The sequence below is a fragment of the Cibotium barometz genome, chromosome 13 (genome assembly GCF_041138505.1).
Source record: "Cibotium barometz isolate CiBa-2024 chromosome 13, ASM4113850v1, whole genome shotgun sequence".
Classification (NCBI taxonomy): Eukaryota; Viridiplantae; Streptophyta; class Polypodiopsida; order Cyatheales; family Cibotiaceae; genus Cibotium; species Cibotium barometz.
Window position 1 is genome coordinate 11,695,794 of NC_141058.1, and position 25,526 is coordinate 11,721,319.

A 25,526-nucleotide genomic window follows, 5' to 3' on the forward strand; every position below is an offset into this window, starting at 1 on the left:
GAATTACCTGAGGTCACAGTCGAGGTGATAGAAAAGTTAAATGAGTCTTTAAATAACTTGTCTATCCACTTTGCACAAGCTGTGGAACAGAAGGGCCAAGCTAAAAGGGTTGAAGAACGAGAGCAACGACCTAGGCGACTCTTGCAATGTTGGAATTGCGGAGAGTCAGGGCATGGGATGTATAATTGTCCTTGGCCTCGTGGGGAGCCAGGGAAGCCTAACATGAATTATCCAGTGATGAATGCAGGTGAAGGCACTAGTCAACAACAACCGATGATTTTGCAGAGGCCTAATGCAACAAGACCACCTCCACGAGGAGTGGAAGGAATGCCACCCTTGCCGGACCCAAATGTACATGTGGTAGAGGTAACAAAGGCCAAGGAGGTAGACATTGAAGCAAATGGTGTCAAACGAGGACGTGGAAAAGAGAAGGAAAAGGAGGGTGTGGCATCACAAAGTGACCATGGACGAGGAAAGAAAGTGAAGGAAAACAAGGAAGTCAAGAGGAGACGACGTCGTATAAACCTCCAAGATTTCCCCTTGGACATGGAATGGCTCCATACAACCTTTTGGAAGACATGAGAGGTAAGGGTCCTGATATCTCGTGGCCTCAATTTCTAGCCTTATGTCCACAAGTTAGGAGGGAATTAACAAAGGCCGCGAGCACTAGGAGAAAAACAAAAGAGAATGTGCCTGTTGTAAAAATTTCACAAGCCGAGATGGATGAGGACATTACACCTATATTAGATTGCTACATCAAGGGAAGGCTAGTTAAGAAGGGTCTAGTAGATGGGGGTGCACAAATTTGCATCATGACAGAAGACCTTATGCAAAAACTAGGCATGCATATTCATGAAACACCTGAAATTAAGGTGAAAATGGCAAACAATAGCAAAGCAAAGTGTCTTGGGATTTGTAAGAATGTTTCTGTGGAAGTTTTTGGCATTAAGAAGATTGTTGATTTTTATGTTATGTCTACCAAGGGAAGTGGTTATCCATTTATCCTAGGTAGACCATGGCTAATGAGAATGCGAGCTTTGCAAGATTGGGAAAATGGAAAGCTAATTTGCAGGAATGAAAATCGTAAGAAGATTATCTTTGACATGAAGGAGCAACGACAAGAGGAGATAAATGAAGAATCTTCTCAAGGCGAAACAGAGGAGGATTGGACCGATGACGCCTCAGAGGAAGAAAGCAGCAGTAGCACTATGGACGAGGAGTCTTCCATTGAAGTCATGGGGGTAAGATTCAGAGCAAAAGACAAAGAGACACCCTGTCAAGGTTTGGAGGAGGTAGGCTCTCAAGAAGACCAAATTGTGCATGATGAAGAAATGTTTGATGCTATGCTCTCAAAAACGCTTACATCGGAGGAAGGAGAGGAGTTTAAATGTGTACTAAGGAAATTTCCCAGGTTTTTTGCTAAAGATTACACAGATGTGCGTGGCGTAGAGGCCATTCAACACAAGATCGAGCTAAAGCCAGAAGCCAAACCTAAGGCACAAAAGCTACGAAGACTAGGAGTCATCAAGGAGCAAGCACTACTCAAAGAGGTGAAGAAGCTTCTAGCAGCGGGATTCATATATCCTGTAGAAAATTCAGAGTGGGTCTCTCCCGTCGTGGTCACTCCCAAGAAGAACGACAAATGGAGGGTTTGTGTGGACTATCGTCCACTCAACGAGGCGACAAAAAGGGACCATTTTCCTCTCCCATTTCAAGATGAGATCCTAAATGAGGTAGCAGGTCATGAGAAGTATACAATATGTGATGGCTACTCGGGTTACTTTCAAATTGGGATTGCATTGGAGGATCAATTGAAAACAACCTTCATCACTCCTTGGGGTTGTTATGCTTTCAGAGTCATGCCGTTTGGTTTAACCAATGCTCCAGCGACATTTCAACGTTTCATGAACATGGTGTTTCAAGCATTCTTTGGGAAATCCATTAGAGTGTTCATAGATGATTTTTGCATCTATAGCTCTAAGTCATTGCATGTGCAGAGGGTGGAAGAAGGCTTGAAGAAACTCTACGACATGGGGGGCCAACTCAATCCCGACAAATGTCATATTGGTGAGGATGAAGTAATCTTGCTGGGTCATAAGGTTTCTTCCAAAGGCATTGAGGTGGATCCTACAAAGGCAAAGGCTCTTATTGACCTACCATCTCCAAAGAGTCTCAAGGAGGCCATCTCATTCATTCAAAAGGTGAAGTACATGTCACGCTTCATTCACTTAGCCTCAGAGTTACTTCACCCCTTGCAAAAATTGACTCAACAAGTAGAGTTTGCATGGTCTGATGAGCTTGAGGAGTACTTTTGTAACATTAAAGCCATTTTGTCAGAGCTACCAACACTCATGCCTCCTTGTTGGGAGTACACTTTCTTTGTTAGCTCTAGTGTTGGAAAGGAAACAGTGGGTGCAGTTTTGTTACAGCAAGATCCCCACAGTACTAGGATGCGGCCCATCTACTTTGTCAGTAGGGTCATGAATGTCTTGGAGAAAGGCTACACGGAAGCGGAACTCATGATGCTTGCTCTCATCTTTGCGGTGAGAAAATTTAGATCCTACTTGTTACCAAAACCTTTTGTAATTCTCACTACAGAAAATTTGTTTCCTTGGGTGTCTTCTCAAATGACTATCAGTGCTAGAATCACAAAGTGGGTTATGGAATTGCAAGAATTCCAATACTCTTTCAAGGTAGAAGATAGTGTGCGTGCACAATTGGCAGGGATTCTCACTTATAGAGTGCATGAAAAGGAGATTAAGGTGCCTGAAGTAAAGACCCTACCATTGCCACCACCCAAAACTATACCTAATGCATTCACCTTGTTCTTTGATGGAGCTTTTAGAAAAGCCACAGGTAAAGCAGGGGGAGGGCTGGTGCTGCTCAACCCAAATGGAGAGGTGGTTATGAAGGAGAAGGTCAACTTGCCAAGTTCTACTAGCAACAATGAAGCAGAGTACGACATACTACTTCATGGTTTGAAGGTGTGCATCAATCAAGGGATACAACGTCTCCTGGTAAAAGGGGATGCACTTCTTATTGTAAGGCAAATTTTAGGCATTTGGGCATGCAAGAATGAAAGATTAAGGCAAAAGGTTCATGCTATCCGTAGGCTGTTTAATCAATTTGAGGAGGTGCAATTGTATCATATTCCTAGGAAACAAAATGAGGATGCTGACCTACTTGCACAACAAGCTGTTGCATGTGTTAAGAAGGAAATGCAAGTAGTAGTCTTGGCTGCAGCGGCTATTAAGCAACCACGGTACCAAGGAATGGAAACACTGGCTCCCATAGTGAGCTACATCTTGGAAGGTGAATTCCCACAAGACTTCACAAGGGCACAAAAGAGGAGGCTCATGAAGAGGGCAAGTTCTTTCTTGTTCTTAGAAGGTGCCCTCTACCAAAGAGGAAAAGATCAAGTGTGCAGAAGAGTACCAACAACCAAGGAGATTCCAGCCATTTTAGAGGGTTTGCATGAAGAAGCATGTGGTGGCCATTTTGCTCAAGAACTAACTGTGAAAAAGATTTTGCTTGCTGGGTATGTTTGGCCAAGCTTACATGTGGATGTCCAACATTGGTGTAGGAGCTGTCATAACTGCCAAGTCAATGGTAATAAGAGGTTGCTACATGGTCCACGCCAATTAGTCATTGCAAGTGGTCCATTTGAAAAATGGGGCATTGATGCTATGGGTCCACTACCTAGAACTAAAAATGGAAAATTGTACATGTTAGTGGCCATAGACTACATGACTAGGTGGGTGGAGGCTCAAAGTGTGGCAAGGGTGAATGGAAAGACTGTAAGCAGATTTGTTTATACTCATATATGTTGCAGATTTGGCACACCCTTGGAGATTGTTTGTGACAATGGTCCAGGTTTTAGAAAAGGTTTGCTCACCGAAGTTTGTGAAGAGCTTCATATTTCACATCATCATAGCACACCCTACTATCCCCAATCAAATGGGTTAGTAGAGAAGGCTAATGCTGTTATTGCAGGAATCATAAGGAAGATGGTGGAGAACAAGACGAAGCTTTGGGATGAGTTCCTTGATGGAGCACTATGGGCATACCGGACTACCTACCGAGAAGCAACGGGGTTTACGCCCTTTCACTTGGTTTATGGTCAAGAAGCATTGCAGCCTATTGAGCTCAACATTCCAACAATGCGGCTACATGGAAAAGGTGGACTAGGAGATCAAGATGCATGGGTAGATCAACTTCTCACTTTAGTTGAGCTAGAGTGGAAAAGAGAAGCTGCATATGAGTGTTATAGAAGAAAAGCCATGCAAGCAGCAGAGAAGTTCAATGCAACCTTGAAAGACAAGGGCATCAAAGAAGGAGATCTTGTGCTAAGGTATGACAATCGACTTGATAATCGGTTTGATGCCAAGTTTGAAACTAGATGGCAGGGACCATACATTGTCAAGAAGGTTTTCAACTCTAGCTATTATCAGCTCATAGATTTGGATGGCAAAGAACATTCCAAGAAGGTTAATGGCTACAGACTCAAGCCATACTTGAGTCGCATTCTACCGACAGACTTACAGAAGCAACCACAAAAAGGAGATAAAAGGGCATGTAAGTTATGTGGTTTGAGTAATGGATGTGGTGCAAAACACAAGGAACAGAAGAAAGATGGACAAGAAAACCACATTACACCACTCGCTTTAGAAGGCCTACATTATGATGGTACATGAATATACCATCATCTAGGGGGAGGGCTAAATGATAGCCATTTTTTTGGCTATCCACATTACCACAAGGAGCTACCTCGGCCAAGGAAAAATCATATAAACTCTTTGTCATAAATACCTTTTCACTGTAAATAGGCGTGTGTGCATTAGGGACTTTACCCATATCTTCCATATATTTTTTTATATTATTTAAAAAAAAAGTTTTTGCTAGCCACTCATCAAAAATAAATAAAATTATTACGGCCCATTTTGTGTAAATATTTCATTCCATATAAGGGCCTAAATATGGGGGTCTCTATTTTCTCAAATATGTAAATACTTCATTAGGTGTGTGTATTACAAAACCTAAGTATATTTTATTTATTTATTATTATTATTATTATTTCTTCATAATACTTTTGGACCATCATTGTACATATGCTTCAACTTCACCATGCATAAGTAACTCCTATGCTCTCACATTTCTACCCACACCATGTAGAAAGCCTATTACCCAAATCACTTTTTCCCTTAGACTATTTCATCTTTTATTCTCTCATCTACCCTAAAATAATGAGGGTTTCCCTCCATTTTGACTTCTATAGTTTAGTTATTTTACTATTAAATATTTTATATATTTTTATTAAATACTTTTTCATATATCAATTATTTTTGTATATTTTATTCACAAATAGATCCCTTTGTTTATTTTATTTTCCTATCATAATAACCATATTGTCATGATATGTTGACTAGTTAAATACTAGCTTGTTTTTTCTTATTATGTAAATCCTTTATAAAATAGAAAAAATCTCCTCCATGCAAGTGTCCACATACGCTTGAGTCTCTAAGGTCAGGGTATGATGTATTGGGGGGCTCACTCTTGGAGCTATCAAGAAATTCCACCAATGGGGACCCACACAAAGATTTTAAAAATTCAGAAAATACATGATTCTGCTGAATTTTTTGCGCCCGCCTCCACTCCGAATTTGGACTGGTCATCAAAAGACAAAAGTTAGCTCGGGAGCTCAAGAATATGCTCAATTTTTTTGAGAATTTTTGGAGCTAATGGCGGTGAGATATGAATTTTTTATTGGACCCCAGTCTGCCCACTTTTTGGCAAGGTACACCTAGTCTCTTCTCACCTCCCTTACACATTCATCACCTACATACTCACTCATTCCTTTCTCACTCCATCAAACCTGAAAACTTCATGTCCTCTCTCACCCTCTCCACCTTTTCCCTCTCCTTCCATCTCCATTTTCTCTCATTTCTACTCTACAGCCATACCTCATCTCCATTTCTCTCCCTACTACTCCCATATTACTAAATTATTTTCCCAATCTCAAAAATACATAAAAATTCAGCATAAATGTATCATATTAACCTCTGCAAATATGGGGTTTCCATCTACAAAAACTCCTATATTCTTCACCTTAATCAACTTTTGTGGCATCAAATGCAAGAAGGAGACCGGCGCGGCGGTTAACTTAAAGATCTACACATGGGAGAATCCAAGCTTCTTCGAGCTTTCAACCACACAAAGGATCTTTCCAAATCTTTACTCCTCTCACTCATTTTGTACATTGTATTAACCTTTTATAGTGATTACTAACTACTACTAACCACTAACATTTGTAAATAAGCACCCACTCTACTACTTTTAGAGTAGGCATTACTACAAGTTATTTGCTCAAACCTCTACATCACACTCTCCTCTCATCTTCAATAATTCTCTCACCTTGAGCCCACATTCATGTGACTCAAGGGATAAGAAGAGGCCCACTCTCATTTCAAAATAAAAAATCCATAATCTATGATTTTCCATAATAAGATTGATTAGGCTTAATCCTAATTGGGGCTTCTCAAACCTATAAATAGAGCCCCCTCCATTCCTTGAAAGAGGAGATTACACACATTGTACACCACTCCCAACTCTAGTGTGTAAGGAGATACTTGTGAGCTCTCTCTATACATCAATACCTTTGATTGCATAGAGAAGCTTGAAGCTTGAAGCTAGTTATGTCATTGTGAGAGCTTGAGTGATGCCATACTCCCTATCATAATTGTATCTTGCCTTTGTGCATAAATAAGATTAGTAGTTTGGGTGCAATTGTGTACAAAATCTTGGACTCCTGCAACTCCAAAGTTATTTTACCAAAGCGGTACGATGTTTGATTTAAGGTAAACTCGATCCTTGTATTTTGTGGTGTGATTTTATGCTTGGAGGCTTGAGGGCTTGTTTTTTATTTGTTGCTTTTCAATTCATGGTAAGAGGGTTATATGGTGAGAGGGCTCCCGTAACCTTAAGACCAAGTGCATAGCGACAACAAAATCAAGCTTATATTGTCTCTCCAAGTTCTTCTCCAAGTTTGGTGTGCATCCATTTGTGTTATGCTAGTCTCCTCCACACACAATATCATATGTTATGAGTGTTGTTGAGAGTGTGTGTGCCTTTTTGATTGATGTATATGGTTAGCTTGTATTGATTTGCTACAAGGAAAGATTTTTGGTGTCCTAGTTCACACACATAACTAGGTGGTGCCCCTTTTCTTGTTGGGTGTGTGGTTTTGGGGTTCTTATGTTTGTGTGGCGTTGTGCCCCAAGCCCATTGAGCAACACGGGAGCCTTGAGGAGTGCTTAGAGGCCGCTCTTCTTGTTGCCCGCCCCGGACCGCCCCAATATGCGGAATGCAAAAAGAAAGCTCAGGAGAGCATGCTTAGCTTGGTTGAGTGTCTTATAGGATCACCGGTTGCCTCATGATGCCAATCCTAAAAAAATAACCAAAATACAAAGCCCAAAGGAGTACCGCTTTCCCTTTCAAGAAGACATACTCTCTACAGAAGAGTCATTTGATTGCATGAATTATACGCTTGAGAAAGCACATGAGGAATTCGATAATTCCCTTACAAAATTAAAGCAGTCTCTCAAAACCTCATTTGGAGGAATTCCTTTCTCTCATGGGTGAAGCCAGCATAACATCAGCACTTGCACCTTTAGGCTCAACATGACTTATACCAAGACATAAAGAACTCCATAGAACAGGACTGTGAGGATTCGCAAGCTTCCAAACATACCTCATTTAGAATTGTTAGAGGGCCAAGTGTGCCAGTGTACACATTCGATACTCTTAAAAAAGCTGAGAGCCAAAAAGAGGATGAAAGTAAGTGGGAATATGAAACAGAAACGGGATCTGAAGATGAAACAAAAACTGAAACATTCAAGCTAGTCATAACATCATGACAATGACACTTGGGTGTCATTGTGGGACAACCTAAACTTATCCCTATAGACAATGGTCTTACAAGAGGAGCCAATGGACAAAACATTGAAGTTCCACGTTATTTTAGCTATGCTACTCAAACCATCGATGGAGATGTGGAATGTACATTCCATGTAACCCTATATTCCCTTTAGTATGATGTCATCCTTGGTGGAACTTGGATACATGACTCGTTGTATTCAATAGATGAATCCATGCAAACAGTCACCTTGAACACTCTTGCAAACAATGTACAATTGCTATTTTTACGGGAGAAAGAGACCTTGGAGGAGCTGGAACTTCCAACATATCTTACTAAAACGATCTCTAGGATTCTGATTGGATTGGAAATTTCAAATAAAATCACCACAGCTCAAGCACAGCTTTATCCAACATGCGAACACAATCTCATGACCGTTGAGCTATGGAATTTGTTAGGTCAACCAACACTCACACAGCCCATCCTGAAAGAATTCCCTTTACACAAGACTTAAACATGCCATATTTGGGGTACTTTGAACATAAAATGTATATTGAAACTAACCCCCTTACTTTTGCAAGTTTTTTATGGTTGAGTATGTGTTGGAAGCAGATTTGATCTTGGGACATAAATGGACTATTGCTACCCAAGCACCACTATGCTTTGCTAGTGATAGAGGCATCATGATGGTCAACGACAAACAGTTGACAATACCATACTACTGCAAGGAAGAAGATTCAACTTTAATGGATTTCTATGATGCAGAACGCAAAAGGTTACAAGCCTCTTCCACAACAGCCCCTCTACACAATGACCTACCATATCTGCATAATCAACAACCGACTCCATTAGAGCATCTACTCCTTCAACCCCATCCTCACCTATACGAAGTTCGATGCCAAAACCTCGCAATCAACAACTATTCCTGAAGAAGTTCCCACAGCTCAACCATCTATCTCTAAACAAGGAACTCAAAGGAAAAGCCCCACAGCCTATGCATCTTCATCAACAAACCTCACCAAAGGAGACAACCACATACTTGAAGGCCTCGTCATCAAAACAGCCACTCCACAAGATACTCTAACCTCATCATCGCTAACAATGCCCATGAGTCTCAAACCTGTAGCCTCAGTGCCAAACAACCAAAGTCAATAAAAGGGCCCCAAAACTTCCACATCAACTGTTAAAACCCTAAGATCTCTCTAGATTATTGTTATGCATAAACATGCATAAATCAGGCATAAACTCATCCATCGGACCACCCTCGAGCCCAAGGGATGCACATATGAATTATAATGAAGTACATCATAGCTTTACCTTGATGTCCCATACCATCAAGAGGTATAACTCCAATCCAGCAGCATGTAGCTATAGTGTAAAATGGTAGGTGAGTAGACATAATCCTCTATACAAGAGAACATCATATCATAACCTAGCCTCAAGATAACATCAAGATGCCATCCCTTGAGTGTGCCCCATGCCCCTATTATATAGGAGGGCCCTCAAGTGACTCTTGACTCTCCATTTTCCATGTGTGACCCTTGGATGTCTGACCCTAACCCTTAAGGTTAGTCCTAACCCATGCTCGACTAGAGCTTGTTCCCATGCTCCCATGCTCATAAGCCTAATGTGGATTAGCCTCCTAGTATATGCACACATAATGTGCATATAACATACTTCCCCTCTCTCAAAACATTGCACTCTTGTAATGAAAAAAAAGAAATCTACAGTGAATACTCTCAGCCGACTCCCAAGTTAAATCCTCTATTTCCCTATCTTTCCACCTAATTTTAACCTCACGGATTAGTCAACTACAAAGTTTCCTTTCCCTGAATTCAAGTACCTTATCATGTTCATGTGGAGCATAGGATGAATTTTTTACTTTAACGAGTTCTTAAGGAGTAACTGTGTTATCCTCACCTTCCAGTTTCCCTTTCAATCTACTAACATGAAAGATTGGATGAACTCTAACATGTGGAGGTAGTTTTAGTTCATAGGCAATCGTGCCAATCTGATGTATAACTCAAAATGGACCACAATATCTAGGAGATAAATTCGAGCTGAGAATCTTTAGTAACTTTTAAATAAACCATCGCTCCTGGTTCAAAAGACCAAGGTGAGCGTCCTCTATCAGCATAAAATTTTACCCTATCTTAAGCACTTTCTTAAGCACTTCTGATAGAATCCTAAGCTTCGGGCAACATTTCTTACATATCATGCAAGAAATCCCTCGATGCATTAAGCTCAATGTCCTTAAGATACACATCAATAGGTGCCCTGGGTTGATACCCATACATAAGCATGAATGGACTAAAACCAATAGCCGTATATTTAGAACTGTTTTATAGGTAAATTTCATCATTGGAAGATACTTTTCCCAATTTGATGCTTTCCAGAGATATATGCATGAAGCATATCCTCTATAATCTGATTCATACGCTCTTTTTGCCCATCAGACTACTGCGGATGATCAGAGGAATTCATACTCAAAGTAGTTTCCTCGTTGTTGTAAACCATTCGGAATAAAATAGGAAGAAATGGCATTATAACCGCAGGAACCAGGGATCCATCGGCGACCTGACGTACCCACATCTGCACATAGAATTATTGGCATCCCGAGTTATCCATATCAACATAAAGAGTCATCAACATCTCGATGAGTCACATGTGTTCATCCGTAAACCTGTCAGGTGGATTGTATAAATCACCTAAAGGACGGAACTAATGCCAACAAAGGAAGAATCCAAATTTCCTTAATCCGAATACAACAAGATAAACTTGTTGAGCTCTAAAGAAAGAGATTTCAACAAATGAATATGCCGACGAGATTACACTCATCACTCAATATATGCAGGCTATATATAAAAGAAGTTTATCTAGAGAATGCCTACACTATAACTTTTAGTGAATTCAAAAAATGAGATTGTCTTTGAATGTTGAGGTCAACATGCCAAGTGATGTAAGCAAAGCAATAATCTTGAGTCCAAATTATCCCATAAGATAATATATGTGAGGGATCGCTCATACCACCATGATACCACCCATACATAGCTTACCAATTTGAAACTCCCTAGTATGCCATCTAGGAAATATAAAGAAAATCCTGTATAAAAGGAATAAGATGGCCTTATCCTAGACTTTCACATACTAAAACCTGTCTCTATATACCTGAGACCACATCAAGGAATAACTCTTTCTGAGTACATCATTAGAAAAGAATTTAAATTATTAGCGCCTTTCTAATGATAACTACCCAATAAACACAATAAAGTTGGGATAGAAAAATAAAATTTCACCTAGATACATAAGGAACTAGGTATCCAAGTTGGAATATGTATAAGAGTACAAGAAATATACTCCAAAATTACGTGCAAAAACGAAGGCAAATACTACCTTCAAAGCACATGATATTATCCAAAAGATCAAGAGATCCTTATAAAACCATGGATAAAAGCATAGAAGCTCCTCGAATCCATGAAAACCATAGTTGATCATAAAAATCAATGCATGCCATCTAATGGTCATTAATTATGCCAAAGGAAGCATTAAAATTGGTAGCCAACTCATCAATCCAGAGTATATGAACGTGGTGTTGTTCAAACAAAATTCCAAGTAAAAAAGTGAAACACATGCATGTAGCACTCATTAAAAAACCCAAGACACACGTGATCTAGGCAGAACCTGATGAGTCCAAATAAAACTTGGAAAATATCCAATAAAATCCACCAAAACAAACAGATCAACTAACCTATGATAGAATTTATCTTGGGCTTAAGAAATTAAGCATAGACCACACTTAAACAAGTACAAAATAAATTATCATGGACAAGTGTCAAAGGCAAGATACACTTTGAACGCAGATTCTAGCCATCATTAAAGAAATTAAGGAATATGTCCAAAAAGAATGGCTAAACAATGGTAAAAAATCATGAAAATATCATTTAAAATTAATCCAAACAGAAATAACTACTAATACGAGGCACAATCGTATTAATAATATGCAAATTCATAACCCGCATCTATCTAATGTTAGCACGAGAAAACGTACTTCAACATGAAATAACTCTCAAAAATATTAAATTCTTCTACTTAGGAGTGGAGCCATTATCTGGAGCAACATAAAGCAGCCTGCATGGTTGTTTTCTTCTAGAGGAGCGGTGTACTTGGCAGCTTGTTCTGTTGCTTTTGTAGCTGAGTTGTTGAGGAGATTGCTTGTGGAGATTTCCTGGCACTTGTGTTGTTATCATGATTTTTTTCTAATTTTTTCTAGTTTTATAGGGCCTCAAAATACGATAATTTTGAATTCCACCAAACCTATATTATGGCATTCCAAACCAATATTTTTCCAAAAAAAAAATTAGCAATTAGTTTCACCAAAATACCATTGATATATTAAAAATACCAATTTCTAAGATTTTTAAAAATAATTTCTAGAATATTCCTTATTTTTCCTGAGAATCCCATCATTCACGAAATTTCCAATTCCGTCCAACAATTCTCAAATCCAATCAAAATTTATAATTTTAATGAATTTTCTAATTTTTTGGATATAAAAATATATTTTTAAAGGAATTGAATGGTCTCACGGGCGCCAGAATGGGCACACCACATGCCAATCACCAACCCACATTTTTCAAAAATTTAAAATAACCTTTGTCGAATTTTTCACTAATTTTTTAAAATTTTTAATTTACCTCGAACGCATTAGAATACGAACGGTCAAAAAATTTCAGAATCCCAATGGTTTTCCCGAAATACGGAAAGGCAACAGTTTCGGAAAAATAAAAAGACAAAAAAAAAATCGGAATGTGAAAGGTCAAAAGTTTTCAGAATGTGAAAGGTCAAAAGAATTTCTGGAATTCGGAAAGCCAATAGGCTTCCCGGGAATGTGGAAGCCAAGAGATTCCAAGAAAAAAAAATAGTGAAAAAGAAAATTTTCAAATAACCAAATCTCTTTTTTCCTTTTTTTCAAGCTTTTTTTGAAAAGATTTCAAAAGCTCTTTTTTTAGAATTTAAAAAACTCCTTTTAAAAAATTTAAAAAATTACAAAACAAAACTTTAATAAGCTTTTTTAAAAGTTTATAAAATGATTTTTAGGGGGGGGGGCGTTTTTCGCCCAACAGGCTGCAGCGCAGCCCCCCCGTGCGCGTTTTCGAAACAATGAGAGAGAAGGAATCCTCTCTCCTCTCGTTCTTCTCCATTCCAACTCTCACAACCTCCTCCTTCTCTGTTATATCAAAGATGATTAATACTTGATTAATCTTTTAATTAAAGAATTTAATTAAACCATTCTTAATCATAATTATCAATTAATTATGATTAAAGCTTAATCAATTTGTGCTTATTAAGAGGCATTCACACGTGCAAGAGAGGAAAATAGAAGAAAATTTCAGAATTGAGAGGAGAAGAGAATTCCACACACACACAAGAGAGCATTCAATGCTTCAGTTGGCTGTCCCACACTGCATTTCAGCAGAAAATTGGTAGAAAATCGAAAGCATATTCGCAAAAAACCCGTAAAAATACATTAAAATATATTTTTAACCATAAAAATACTCTAAAAAATTTTAAATAATTAGAAACAATTCCCAAAAATTATAGAAATTCAGGGAATACATTCTACCAAAAATATACATAATAAAATATGCGGTATTTTGGTAAAAATTTTCATTAATGCTTATTTTAAACCACAAAAAATTAAAAAAATAGCATTAAACTCACGAAATTCTCACGCAATGTTAATTCGTCCATTGAATAGAAGAAACACGCGTTCCAACCACCATATCGACGATCCACATCATCAACACAAATCAACAAAATAACATTTCTATTTAGTAAAGATTAAAATTTACTTTAAAAAATGCTAAAAATTATAATACGAAAGAAAAATCAACAACAATTAACTAGAGATTGCTCTGATACCACTGTTAAAATCCTAAAATCTCTCTAGATAATTGTTATGCATAAATATGCATAAATCATGCATAAACTCATCCACCCAACCACCCCCGAGCCCAAGAGATGCACACATGAATTATAATGAAGTACATCATACCTTTACCTTGATGTCCCATACTAGCAAGAGGTATAACTCCAATCCAGTAGCATGTAGCTATAGTGTAAAATGGTAGGTGCGTAAATATAATCCTCTATACAAGAGAACATCATATCATAACCTAGCCTCAAGATAACATCAAGATGCTATCCCTTGAGTGTGCCCCATGCCCCTATTATATAGGAGGGCCCTCAAGTGACTCTTGACTCTCCATTTTCCATGTGTGACCCTTGGATGTCTGACCCTAACCTTAACTCTTCAGGTTAGTCCTAACCCATACTCCACTAGAGCTTGTTCCCATGCTCCCATGCTCCCATGCTCACAAGCCTAATGTGGGTTAGCCTCCTATTATATGCACACATAATGTGCATATAACATCAACCCAAAAGAAAACTCCACCAAGACAACCACAATCAAGGTATCTTAATAGTATCAAGATGTGGGTGGAAAAGTAGATGCTTGTATCTCAAGGCTACTATAAAGGTTCTATTAAATTTGGGTGCCTCGACAGCCAAAGCCTCTTCCTCAACGCAGCATTCAGAGGCCAAAGAAAAAGATAAATACTCCACAACACCGTCCACAAAATCCTATGTAAGTTCCTCAAAGAACTCCACCAAGTCAACAAATGTGGGTACCAAAAATATTACTACAAGCACAAGGGTACTACCAAAGTAATACCAAAGCTTGGATTCCCAAGCGCATCACAAAGTCCCCTAAGCTTGCACAAAGAAGGAAATCTCAGCACCAAGTGCATCAACCCACCAATTTATAATGTTCATCAAAGATGGGTGCCTATGCATGTGCTTCAACAACAAGGATACTATGATGGTAATTCCATCATATGGTTGCCAAAATCAAACAACGTGAAGAAAGCCTCACCACCGACTTCAACCCCACAACTTCACCTAAAGTTCGACAACAAGAATGAAGACCCAAACAACACCAAGCAAGGCACTCAAGCACTCTCATGCATTCAGTACCTACACAAGAGCTTGTGTGTTCAAACAACCCCAATGGTAACCAACCAGCAGTCGTACTTAGCACCTTGATAACATTTGAGCCAAAAATTCAAGAATCAATACTACCCACGTCTACAACGGAGACTTATGAGCGCATGATGAGAGGCAAACTCACAATGCTCTTGTAACCCCTCTAGATATGAAGCATAAGTGCACAAGAACCTACTGCTCGCACGTCATGCCCATAGGATCATTTTAAATCAAAATCCATAGAGGTCAAAACCTACACTTTCACGGCCTTAAACCATTTCACAGAACTACCCTTCACGGAATTAAGCTTCACGGACTTCCATTTCACAGAATTACCCTTCACGGAATTACTTCTCACACAGAATTCCATTTCACGAAATTACCTCTCACAGAATTCCATTTCACGGCCGGCACTTTCACGGAATTAAGCTTCACGGACTTCCATTTCACAGAATTACTCTTCACAGAATTACCCTTCACATATGGAATTCCATTTCACGACCTACACTTTCACGGAAACACCATTTCACGGAATATCCCTTCTCACGGCCCAAAAATCTGCAATCTCACGAGTTCAGGTCTCGCACACGAATTAATAGTCTCACAACTTAAGAACATGCACTTTCACAATTTAAGCCACATCACGGATTAAGCCATCTCACGCATTAACACTTTCCCAATGATCTTCAAGCTTACTATTCTTTTGGCTGCTAAATTAATGTTGCAGCTGCTCCATGAGTACATATCCATACTCAACATTTGTACCAAAGCCTCACCATCGACAACTTCTAGGTATATCTCTGGATGGGGAGACCATAGTGGGAGAAAGCCTGGTCAATGGTACAACCCATCGCCTGGAATTTTTCTTTAAATTATAAACCTCTCCAAACGACGCTACCATCTTCACAAATTAATGATCTTTAATCCTTAGTGAAGATATCTATATTAGCCTCGCAAGACGTAATTCTTTCAATCCTCACCACAACAAGTGGCTACTTCAACAGAGCAGTTCAATAAGAGTCTATATGACTCAATTCTTGTACTTCATGTATATCTGATTCATCAGAACACTTAAATACACATAAAAACATAAAAAGCACATGGGCAGAAGAAAGCAGGAACAGGTCCTACTCAACAACATTTGATAAAAATCCAGCCACACAAAGAGACATCATCGAAGGCCAATTTCTTCAAATGATGAATGTCCCGTCAATGAATCAAATGAGGAACTGAGAATCACCATCTCATTCTGATGATTATGTCTACGTTCCTCCAGATCCTTCTTTCTCTTCTCTCCCATTATTAACATCTCTTAATATCCCCACTTAACACAAATCAAATGTAACCTTGCTTATGATTGCCAAAAAAAAAAACATGCTCACACAAATATAAAAAGACAATCATTTGCAAAAAACCCCACCCCCACCCCGTTAGGAATTCCCAATAAACCCCTAACGTCTTCATTCACACTAACTAACCTTTCTTATTCCTTATGGAGGAACAAAGACCATCGAACATCACTCAACATCAAAGCCATAGACAAAGCTTGGCCATTCTCCCCACACAAAGGTCTTCAATGCGATCACAAGGACGCGATTGCCACAAGAAGGGGGGATGTTAACCCAATTTTAGGGTTAACAAGATCTACCGCCATCATCTGCTTCAAGGAGTCACAATGATAGATACACCAAAGGGTCATACATTCAAGATATGAAGTAATAATGCCTAAAGCTACGCCCGTAATGGTGTGACGGAGTATTTATGGCGATTCCCGCTTTCAAGAGCGTGTGGTAGCAAGATAGGATGAAGTCCTAAGTGATATACTTCATGGATATATTATGAGAGTAGTCATTGTAATAACATTAGGCCTCTTATATGAGCCTAAAGTGCCCAGTCGGCCCACAGTTTAAGTGAGTGTGAACACTTATGGCCATGTATATAAGTGAATATCTCTGATAATACAATATACTCTCCCATTATGCAATTGAGTCTTGATCTTGCTAATCCTCTTGCTAATCTATCTCCCTAATGCATGCTAGTGAGTGTGTGTGAGTGAAGTGAGGTGAGAGGAGGGACGAGTACCCGTAGTGCAACGCGGTGGTGTGACAACGCTCGCGGGAGGCATAGTGGAATTGCTTCACAAGGAGTTGTAGAGCTTGTAGACCTCAAGGGTTACGAGCTCGGCCATTGGAAAGATCCTCAATCACGACAGTTGCGATTCACCAGGTAATCTCTTGTTGGATGTGTTTCAAGGGGGGTTGGTGAGCCATAACAACAGCTCCTAAACATGAAGAGGAGGATGATGAGTCGAGCCACATTGAGAGCTCTTCTTCTATACCCAAGGCAAAAGGATAGCTAAAAGTCCTATAAAGAAGCTGGGACACTACTCAAAAGGAATATAGTAAACGTTGTGTGGTAGTACCTATCGGTTATAAAGGCACAACGATCTTTGTAATCTTGGTTTGGATGGTGGTGCTTGTGTCAAAATAATCACTAAGGATTGCTTGGAGGCTTGGGGAAGGCCACCCCTCGTCTTAGCATAAGCCTCTTAGCCAATGTTATCTGTGGAAACATAGCTAAACCTTTGGGCGTCCTTCAAGAGGATGCAAATATTAAGACCTTTAGGCTAAGCTTCCACCACACATTCGTTGTGATGGATTTCAAGGAAAAGGGGGTCGTACACTATGATTGTTGGAAGGCCTTACATGAGAGACACAAGACTGGTTCACGATTGGGAAACCATTTACAAGAAGAAACGTCTGATGCATCGAGGCTAACATGGTTTTAAGATTTCGGCTTACTATGTGGCATCCTTGAGTGAAGGTGGAGAGTTGATTATCAATTTATGAGACGAAAGACTTGACATCATTGTTCACTGGATTTATTGGCATGCTTGATTGGGCTTTGTCTTTCCAGTTCCAACTGGTGAGCTGGTGTTGTAGCAAGGTGCACGTGTGTCGTGGGGTCGTGGTAATATTTTTAAGCCTTGGGATTGCTTAACTGTGTGCATGACTCTCTTTGGGATTTGGCACCATGGTTGGGTGGCTCTTCTTTGATGAGAATAGGAATGGGTAAGACCACTACACATGGGCAAGATAATGCATCCAAGGACACCTTCGACTTCTTTGAGGTGATGTCAACGTATCAGCACTGTTGCTCTCCATTCTTGCTTAAGATTTGGGATTGGTGTCGGAGGCATGTATTTTGGTCCCCACTCCATCTTGGCATAGCTTTTGATGGCGTGGTTTCAAAGGCTTGTGGTGTGTATTTTGTTGACTTCAGAACACAAATGTAGGGGTTTTCTTCATAGAGGCCTTGTACTTTAATATCTTTGACGGGAACCAATATGGAATGTCAGCGCACTGCTCGGTTAGAGCTAGCATTTGAGATCGCTGTCTGACTCTATTTGACTTTGGAGATTAGGGTGGAGTCGATGAGATTTTTGAAACCCTAATGGAAGGGTTTCGTTATAGAAGCCTTGAGCTTCTAGCCATTTGAGGGGGATGGGGGTTGGGTAAAACTCTATTGTATGGGGCTCCCACTTGGCAAATCTTCGCTCATATGTAGGCTTTTGGCTAAATGGTGGTGGCTGCTAGGTCTTGTCTTGGGCATTGTACTTTTATTAGCTAGCCAAGATACTTAGGTTTCCACTTCTTCTTAGTGATCGTCTTGAAGAGTTGATAAGGTTGAGGTTAAGGGGGTGGTCTTCGTACAAACCTTGTCCCAAGCTTTTGTGGAAGATTGTCCATGGTTTCCAAAACGTGAATCCAATCCTCATAGGTGGTAGGCTTCCCAAGGGGCTCATATTCTTGGTCCTCAGCTTTACAATCCCACATCTTGTTACAAACTCTACACATATCGATGTGGCTTGAGCAGTTGTGTTAGACTCATCGGCTATGTAACGTAGCACATACACATATACCCGAGAATGAATAAAAACTTGAAACCAAAAATAAAACTAAAAAGGACCAAATATTAAAAACACATGCAGCTACCTGCACACAAGTACATATACACACACATCCACACGTGTGCACTCTCTACTTATGGTAGCATATACATATGCACACACGCACACACTTCCCTCCTTCTACCCCCTCCTCCCTTAAAAAATTATCCTTTATAGACCATTTAAATTTCCTCCCCTTATTTACTTACCTTTATCTCAAAACAGAGAAAGAGCAATAAGAGAGAGAGAGAGAGAGAGAGAGAGAGCATGAAAAGCTCCTCCAAGAAGAGAACCTAACCAGGAAGAAGATCCAGCAAACGGAATCAAAGCCGACAACAGCCCAAGAATCAACTAAGCTCCACATCTCATAACATTCCTCTAACCATATTAAAATCAAGTGGAGTAGAGATGCCCCAAAGGTCACATGCCACAATTAACATTCTTCATCCAGCAATCTGAAATTTTTCTTGTAGTCGCGCAAGCTCCATCATGCTTCACTTCTTTCTACCACCATCCATATGCTTCAAGCAAATGGGCAGAGTAGCCACCAGCTTTTCAAAAATAGACTCAAGTAATGTTGGGATTCCTTTGGCCATGTCCAGCAAACCACTCATTGCTTGTAATTTACCAACATATATGCCATGTTGGGTGTTCTAAATTCTTCCGATTTCATAGACAACCCAATCTCATTCACACACCTTATTGACTAGCCACCACACGCTACATATTAACACTTAACTCTCTATCACAAACCATGTGTAAGAGTCAAAGAAAGCACACAAATAAGTGTCAAGGAAAGTAATGTCTCATAATTTCCACCAGAAGGAGCTTCTACATGGGTCCACCTTTTGTCCAATATCCATCCATTATACCTCCAATATACACAAACTCTTTATCTAGTAGGTACATCAATAGAAATTGATATCTCAAGCACCTGCATTAAGCCTCATCGTCCCCCGGTTGTCTAGATATATTCTAAATATGGAGACGATGGTGGACGCAAGCCTATCCCCCATGGTATGACCCATCACCCTGGAACCTTTTGTAGCCTCTTTTTCAGTCCCACCATCCACTACCCATGCAAATCACCTACATATATCACTACATGCAGCATTTTTTTTTTTTACATCTTGCCTTACAATATACACTTACACGCACCTACAACCTCATCAACGTCAACTCTCCACATATATCTTTGGATGGAGGGACCATGGAAAACACAAGCCTCGTCCACGGCACGACCATTGCTTGGAGAATCATCAACCTCACAAGTACCTCCAAAGAGCTCAAGATATGCAACCTCTACTTCGACTCCAATTCAACACCACCACAGCCTCGCCTTGGTTGACGTATTCACCACGAAAGAAGCCCAATCTCTAAGCGTCGAATTGTGATCTCATCATGTCGCTACCAAGAAGTTCTAGACCGCCATCTACCAATGCAAATCAGTCCATGGTGGTCCTAGCACTCATTCCGCCAATCATGGGGTACATGTCGCTTCTATCCATTACCTAAATTTGAAGGGTTCCAACTATTTCAGGAGGCCTTACATGAAGAACTCTTACATGGCCTATACCTTTCATGCCACCTCGACAAGTTTCCTACCACCATAGCTACCCAAAGACTATCACCAACATACTTTGCATCTGCCCGCTGATTAGTCCCCCACTTAACTTTGCATGCCTACTTCATGGCATCTCTTGGACCATCCACATTTCCACCCCAACAACTTCACTACTGACTTGGGTGTAACACGAAGGCACGTTGTCACTATTACGAAAAAGGGTGCATTAACCCCTCCATTGGTTAACATGGTTTCACCTGTACAACTTTCAATAAAGTGATTTGCCATCTTAGTTGCTCCTAAGATGACTAAGCACCTTACGATAGATTGTACGATACTTATCTTTTGTAAGACAATGCTTAAACATATAAAGCGGCCCTACCTTGTGCTTAATGTCAAATAGCAATAAGGCTTCTGTATACATACTTGCTTAAGACTGGTAATAAAGACCAGATCATTTTGAAGTTTGGCCAACCTAATGTAAAAACTAGTCACTTGACATTTTTTTACAATAGACAATACATAACCATGCTCTTATAATAGAATACTTGTGAGCTCTTCTCTTCCCTCTTCTCACTTACATGCATGTTGTTGAATCTTCCTTGCTTAATGGATGCAAGGTAGATAGGTTTGTGTGTAGTCTTTCCCCTTGCATAAGCTTCTCTCCCCTCACCTTTTGTGAGAGAGCAACCACAAAGGACATTCTCTTTCCATCCATCATATTTTGTTGTACTCAATTTACTATACTACCCGATCCACTTCTATCAAAATGAGTGTAGACAATTTTTCTTTAGAAAGTCAAAAGTACTAAGTACACAAGCAACTTGTCTTGTGCAGACGCATGTAAACCAAGCATGTTAAAGTAGCTCCAAGGCCCGGGTTCATTTGCCTTCCTAATTCAAGCCCTTTTTTTTAGATAAAACACTATTTGTTTAAATTGGTTTGAACAAGAAGTGAAATTGAACCTTTAATTATATCAATAGGTAAGGCAAGTGAAAGCAATACTTAGGACATACAAAAATGTTTTATCATTGGTTGATATAAGGTATACACCAAGGATTACTACCTACTAAAAAAAACAATATATATTCGTAGCACGTTCAATAATTTTTTATGGCTTTACACATACATTTCTTTACCAAAAGTGGTTAATACTTTCTTCAAAATCAGCTTGTGTTCATAACATTTCCTTAGAAGGAACCCATATATAAAGAAAACTAATTTTTTTCTCAAATCCTAAAATTGGAGACTATTGTCAAATAGCCTACTCCAGACAAGTGTCAAATACTCTCCTCCAGACAAATGTCAAATACTCTACTACTCCAAATGTAGCCATACATGGATTTATTGACCATCTCAATGTAAAACTTGTGAAAGTTTGCATCCTCGAGTATGGTTAAGCTGTTGCCACACAATCATTTTACCACCTAATCAAGCTTTACTCACCTGCTACACGAGAACATCTCCAGAGGCTGATTTTGAAATCTCATTGCTCTCTTTTGCGTTCAACTCCAATTATACGAGGCTACAACATGAACTTGTAACCTACTTTCTCTTTAAGTTCACAGACTATAATTAGTGACTGCTTCCTATGTTTCCTTGTGCTCATTTTATTTATGGTAATTATAATTTCTATCCCGCTTCAACCACCCTTATCCACCATTTCATCCCTGACCATTCTCATCACATCCATCCTAAAATGCATGGGCTCTAAAACATCATTCTGGAACCACCATAGGGGAGTGTACTTAAAGGACTACAATATGCAAAACTGGGATTGCATTCAAGTCTCTTAATTCTAAGAAACCAAACCTGAATCGAATCAGTCAGTCCCACATTAACGTCCATACTATGACTACGGTTGGCTTGTTGCCGCCTCATCTAGATGCCTTGACTCCTTGGATTAATTGGGTCTTTCGTATTATCACCCAAATGACTTCAAGAGTGATAATGTTACCTGAAGAATGTGTTCAGTCTAACTCTTATCAAACTTCACACTGAATTAGCAGATTCGAATATTTTTTGCAGGGGGCTTACATCTCCACTGCAAAGTTGTGTTCTACTAGCTGGAAATTGAGACTTACATTTCCCCTGCACATCTTTATTTGGTTCAAAACCAAGCCTCCACTTATGGGTGAATTCTAGAGTAAATTTTGTAAGCAGGTGCAAATTACCACCTGCATAAAGCAGCACAACTAATGTAAAGAATTTCGCTACAGGAGGCTTAGGTTATTGATCCTTATGGTTTCCATGATTCGCCAGACCAATCTGGTGTGCATGCAGCTCAGGCAAAAACTTAATTGATAAAGATACAAATTAACTTAGTAAAGACCGCTGCTGGATTTTGTCTGCCTAGAGAGCCCCACGTCCATGTCATCGGAGTAAACAAGATCTCGTGAAGTGAAACTATCCTTGAAGATATTGGAGCTGCATCACATTCCACTTGTGCTTGTTCGTGTCAGTCCTTAAAGCTATGAATTGGAGCGACAGCCAACACAACTGGCAGTAAAACAATTTGCAGCTTCTTGTTCTAGATCAATGGCCAAAATCTTTGAGCACACTACTACAGCGCTACTGGACAGATGCCTGAATTAATGGCTGAATCAACCCTTGTAAAGATTGCAGAGACTCCTGAAGGCAAACTTCAATTCCAATCTTCTCTCTCAATAATACCACCTGCCCACATCACAAACAGACAATGTTTGAAGCAATAAAAGAAAGCATATATGGTAAAGAACAGAACTGGGGAAACAGCTGATCTGTCCCAGAAACACAAATGAAAGCAATATGCAGGAAATACAGTAACACATTGGTTATAGTCGGTCACGATTAAGAGAAGAAAAAAATGGCTGTGGATGGTGTCTTGAAATTGCATGACTACACTGCTCAAACACAAGATGCTTCAACATGATTGGCAGAGACAGCAACGAACTGGCAATAAGGCGGCCAAACCAGCATTAGCAACTTAATAGCCATAACAAAATGCAGTTACTAATTCGCTGGTTAAGAAGCATCCGCATTGTCAATTTCATATAAAAATAAAACAAGTCTCCCTGAGAAGTTCTTTTGATCAGCCCTACAAGTAATGCTCCACCCTCCCTTTTCTTGTCCTGTTGAGCCTTACTAGCAACCCCCTTCAAAAGTTCTTTTAATCAGCCCTCCAAATAATCATCCACCCTATCTTTGAGAACTTTCTGGAGACCTGGTAGGAGCTGGAGCAACCCCCTTGTTCCCCTCCCCCCAAGCAATGCTTTTTTGCTACTAAAAACGCTGCTCAGCAACATTTTTTCGCTCCTTGGCAACACTTTTCCACTGCTCAACAACGTTTTTAGCGTTAAAAAAACAAAAACACTACTAAACTGTAAAAAAAACAAAACGCTACTCAGCAGCATGGCCTAGAAAAAGTACTCCCACTTCTTTTGCTGCCGCACCGATTTTATCATTTGAATGCCCACGTCCTCCTTCACACTGCCCCCACCTCCCTCCTCTTTCACTTTCTGCCCGCCTTCAGCCTCTGCCTCCCTCCCCTCCCCTTCTCCTGCTACTGCCCCCCAAAGCTTTTCTTTCCATCTCCTTCCCACCCTTCTTCTAATGCACCCCCAAACTTCAGCCTGCCTTCCCGCCACAAGAGTGCTTGTTTTCCACCCTGTTGCCCCTGCTCCTGCCTCCATTTCGTCCCACCTCGTCCTTTGAGTCCCTCTTGCAACACTTCCTCTCTGCCTTCTCCCACCTCTGTGTAGCCTCCTTTTCCCTCATGTCAACGCTCCCTTGGCGTCGCCTTGTTCGTCGCACCCCGTCCTCACTTCCACCCCTTCAGCACTTCTTCACAACAGTTTTTTGCATTCTCGCTATTTTCTATCGACAGGTGTCAGGTTCCCCCCTTCAAGAGGATTCCATGGCAACCGCTCCGTCATCCCCGACTGAGACTGCCACCCCCTGCCTCTTCTCCCAAGCGGACCTCCAGCTCCTAGCATCAACAGTAGCCTCCGTTGAAGCCTCAACATTGGTTTGCAAGATTGTGGGTAGCCGTCCAGCGTGCAGCCAGCTTGGTGACTTGCTCCAGGCCAGCCTCCTTGGCACGCCGGGCAGGATCATAGATATCCATACCCTCGGGCGCAGCTATTACCAGGTGCATTTCGACAGCCCCAAAACTTCGGACTACATGCTTCAACTGAACCCCATTGCATTGCACGCGGCCCAGGCTTTTTTCGCACGTTGGCAGCACGGTTTTGATACCACCTCCGACCCTCTAGCTGGAGTTTTTGGATTCCCTGCCACATTCTATTTTCCAGGCCTTACGAAGGAGTATCTTCCGCTTCTCCCCGTCATTGGGAGACCTGTTACGACCCCGTGTTTTTCCCTCTGGACAACAAGCAGGTGGGCACGGGCACGGGCACGGGATGGACAATGTGGTTAGGCATCAGTTAATATGAAAAGGAAAACTCATAAGTGTGGCCAGCCAAAGTGTGAAAGGGGACAAAAGAGATTTTTAAAGTTATAAGGTTTTCAAACCTTTGATGGCTTAAAATATTATTATATTTTTAAGCATGCATTTTTAATCTCTGCTTTTGGCGTTTTTGAGAAAAAAAAAGCGAATTGTTTTCTTTATAAGAAGGGTGGCGAGCAGGAGGGAGAGGTCGCCGTATACGTGGTGGTTGCCGGATGGTCTTCACAGGCGCATCCCCTGGAGTACTGCTGCGCATGGGCAGGTGCTGCTGCTGCTGCTGCGCATGGGCAGGTGCTGCTGCTGCCGCTGCCGCTGGATACTGCTGCTGCTGCCGCCAGGTGTTACTACTACTGCGTATGGACTACCGGCCGGCAGTAATGGGCAGCATAGGGCAGCCAAACAAGCAACCAGACGGGCAACCAGCAATGGGCAGCCAGGCAGGCGTCAGGCGGGAGTTTCTCTGCAGCCAGTCGGGCAGCCAGACGGGTGTTAGATGGGAGGCCCTCTACGCCAAGTGGCTGCATGTGTGGAAGCAGTCAGCGCGGGTCTCTCTCTATCTCTTTTCGAAGAAGGCGAGCTGAAGGAGGCACCGAGGGGCTAACAGCCAAGG

At 40.6% G+C, this 25,526-nt stretch overlaps 1 protein-coding gene across 1 annotated transcript; it reads left to right on the forward strand.

Annotated features, from left to right (window-relative positions):
• The first annotated feature begins 1,103 nt into the window (after positions 1 to 1,103).
• Positions 1,104 to 25,294, forward strand: LOC147632375 (uncharacterized). Its single transcript, XM_086806961.1, has 3 exons — positions 1,104 to 1,550; positions 1,998 to 2,135; positions 25,085 to 25,294. The coding sequence occupies exons 1-3, from the start codon at positions 1,104 to 1,106 to the stop codon at positions 25,292 to 25,294; spliced, it is 795 nt and encodes a 264-aa protein (XP_086663087.1).
• The last annotated feature ends 232 nt before the right edge of the window (positions 25,295 to 25,526 follow it).

What these genes read in the sequence shown, in the direction of transcription:
- LOC147632375 (XM_086806961.1), top strand. Translation starts at nt 1,104, where the DNA reads ATGAAGGAGCAACGACAAGAGGAGATAAATGAAGAATCTTCTCAAGGC. An exon ending in AGCAAGCACTACTCAAAGAG is followed by an intron (nt 1,551 to 1,997) that starts GTGAAGAAGCTT and finishes TTGCATGTGCAG; the next exon opens with AGGGTGGAAGAAGGCTTGAA. An exon ending in TTGAGGTGGATCCTACAAAG is followed by an intron (nt 2,136 to 25,084) that starts GCAAAGGCTCTT and finishes CTTTATAAGAAG; the next exon opens with GGTGGCGAGCAGGAGGGAGA.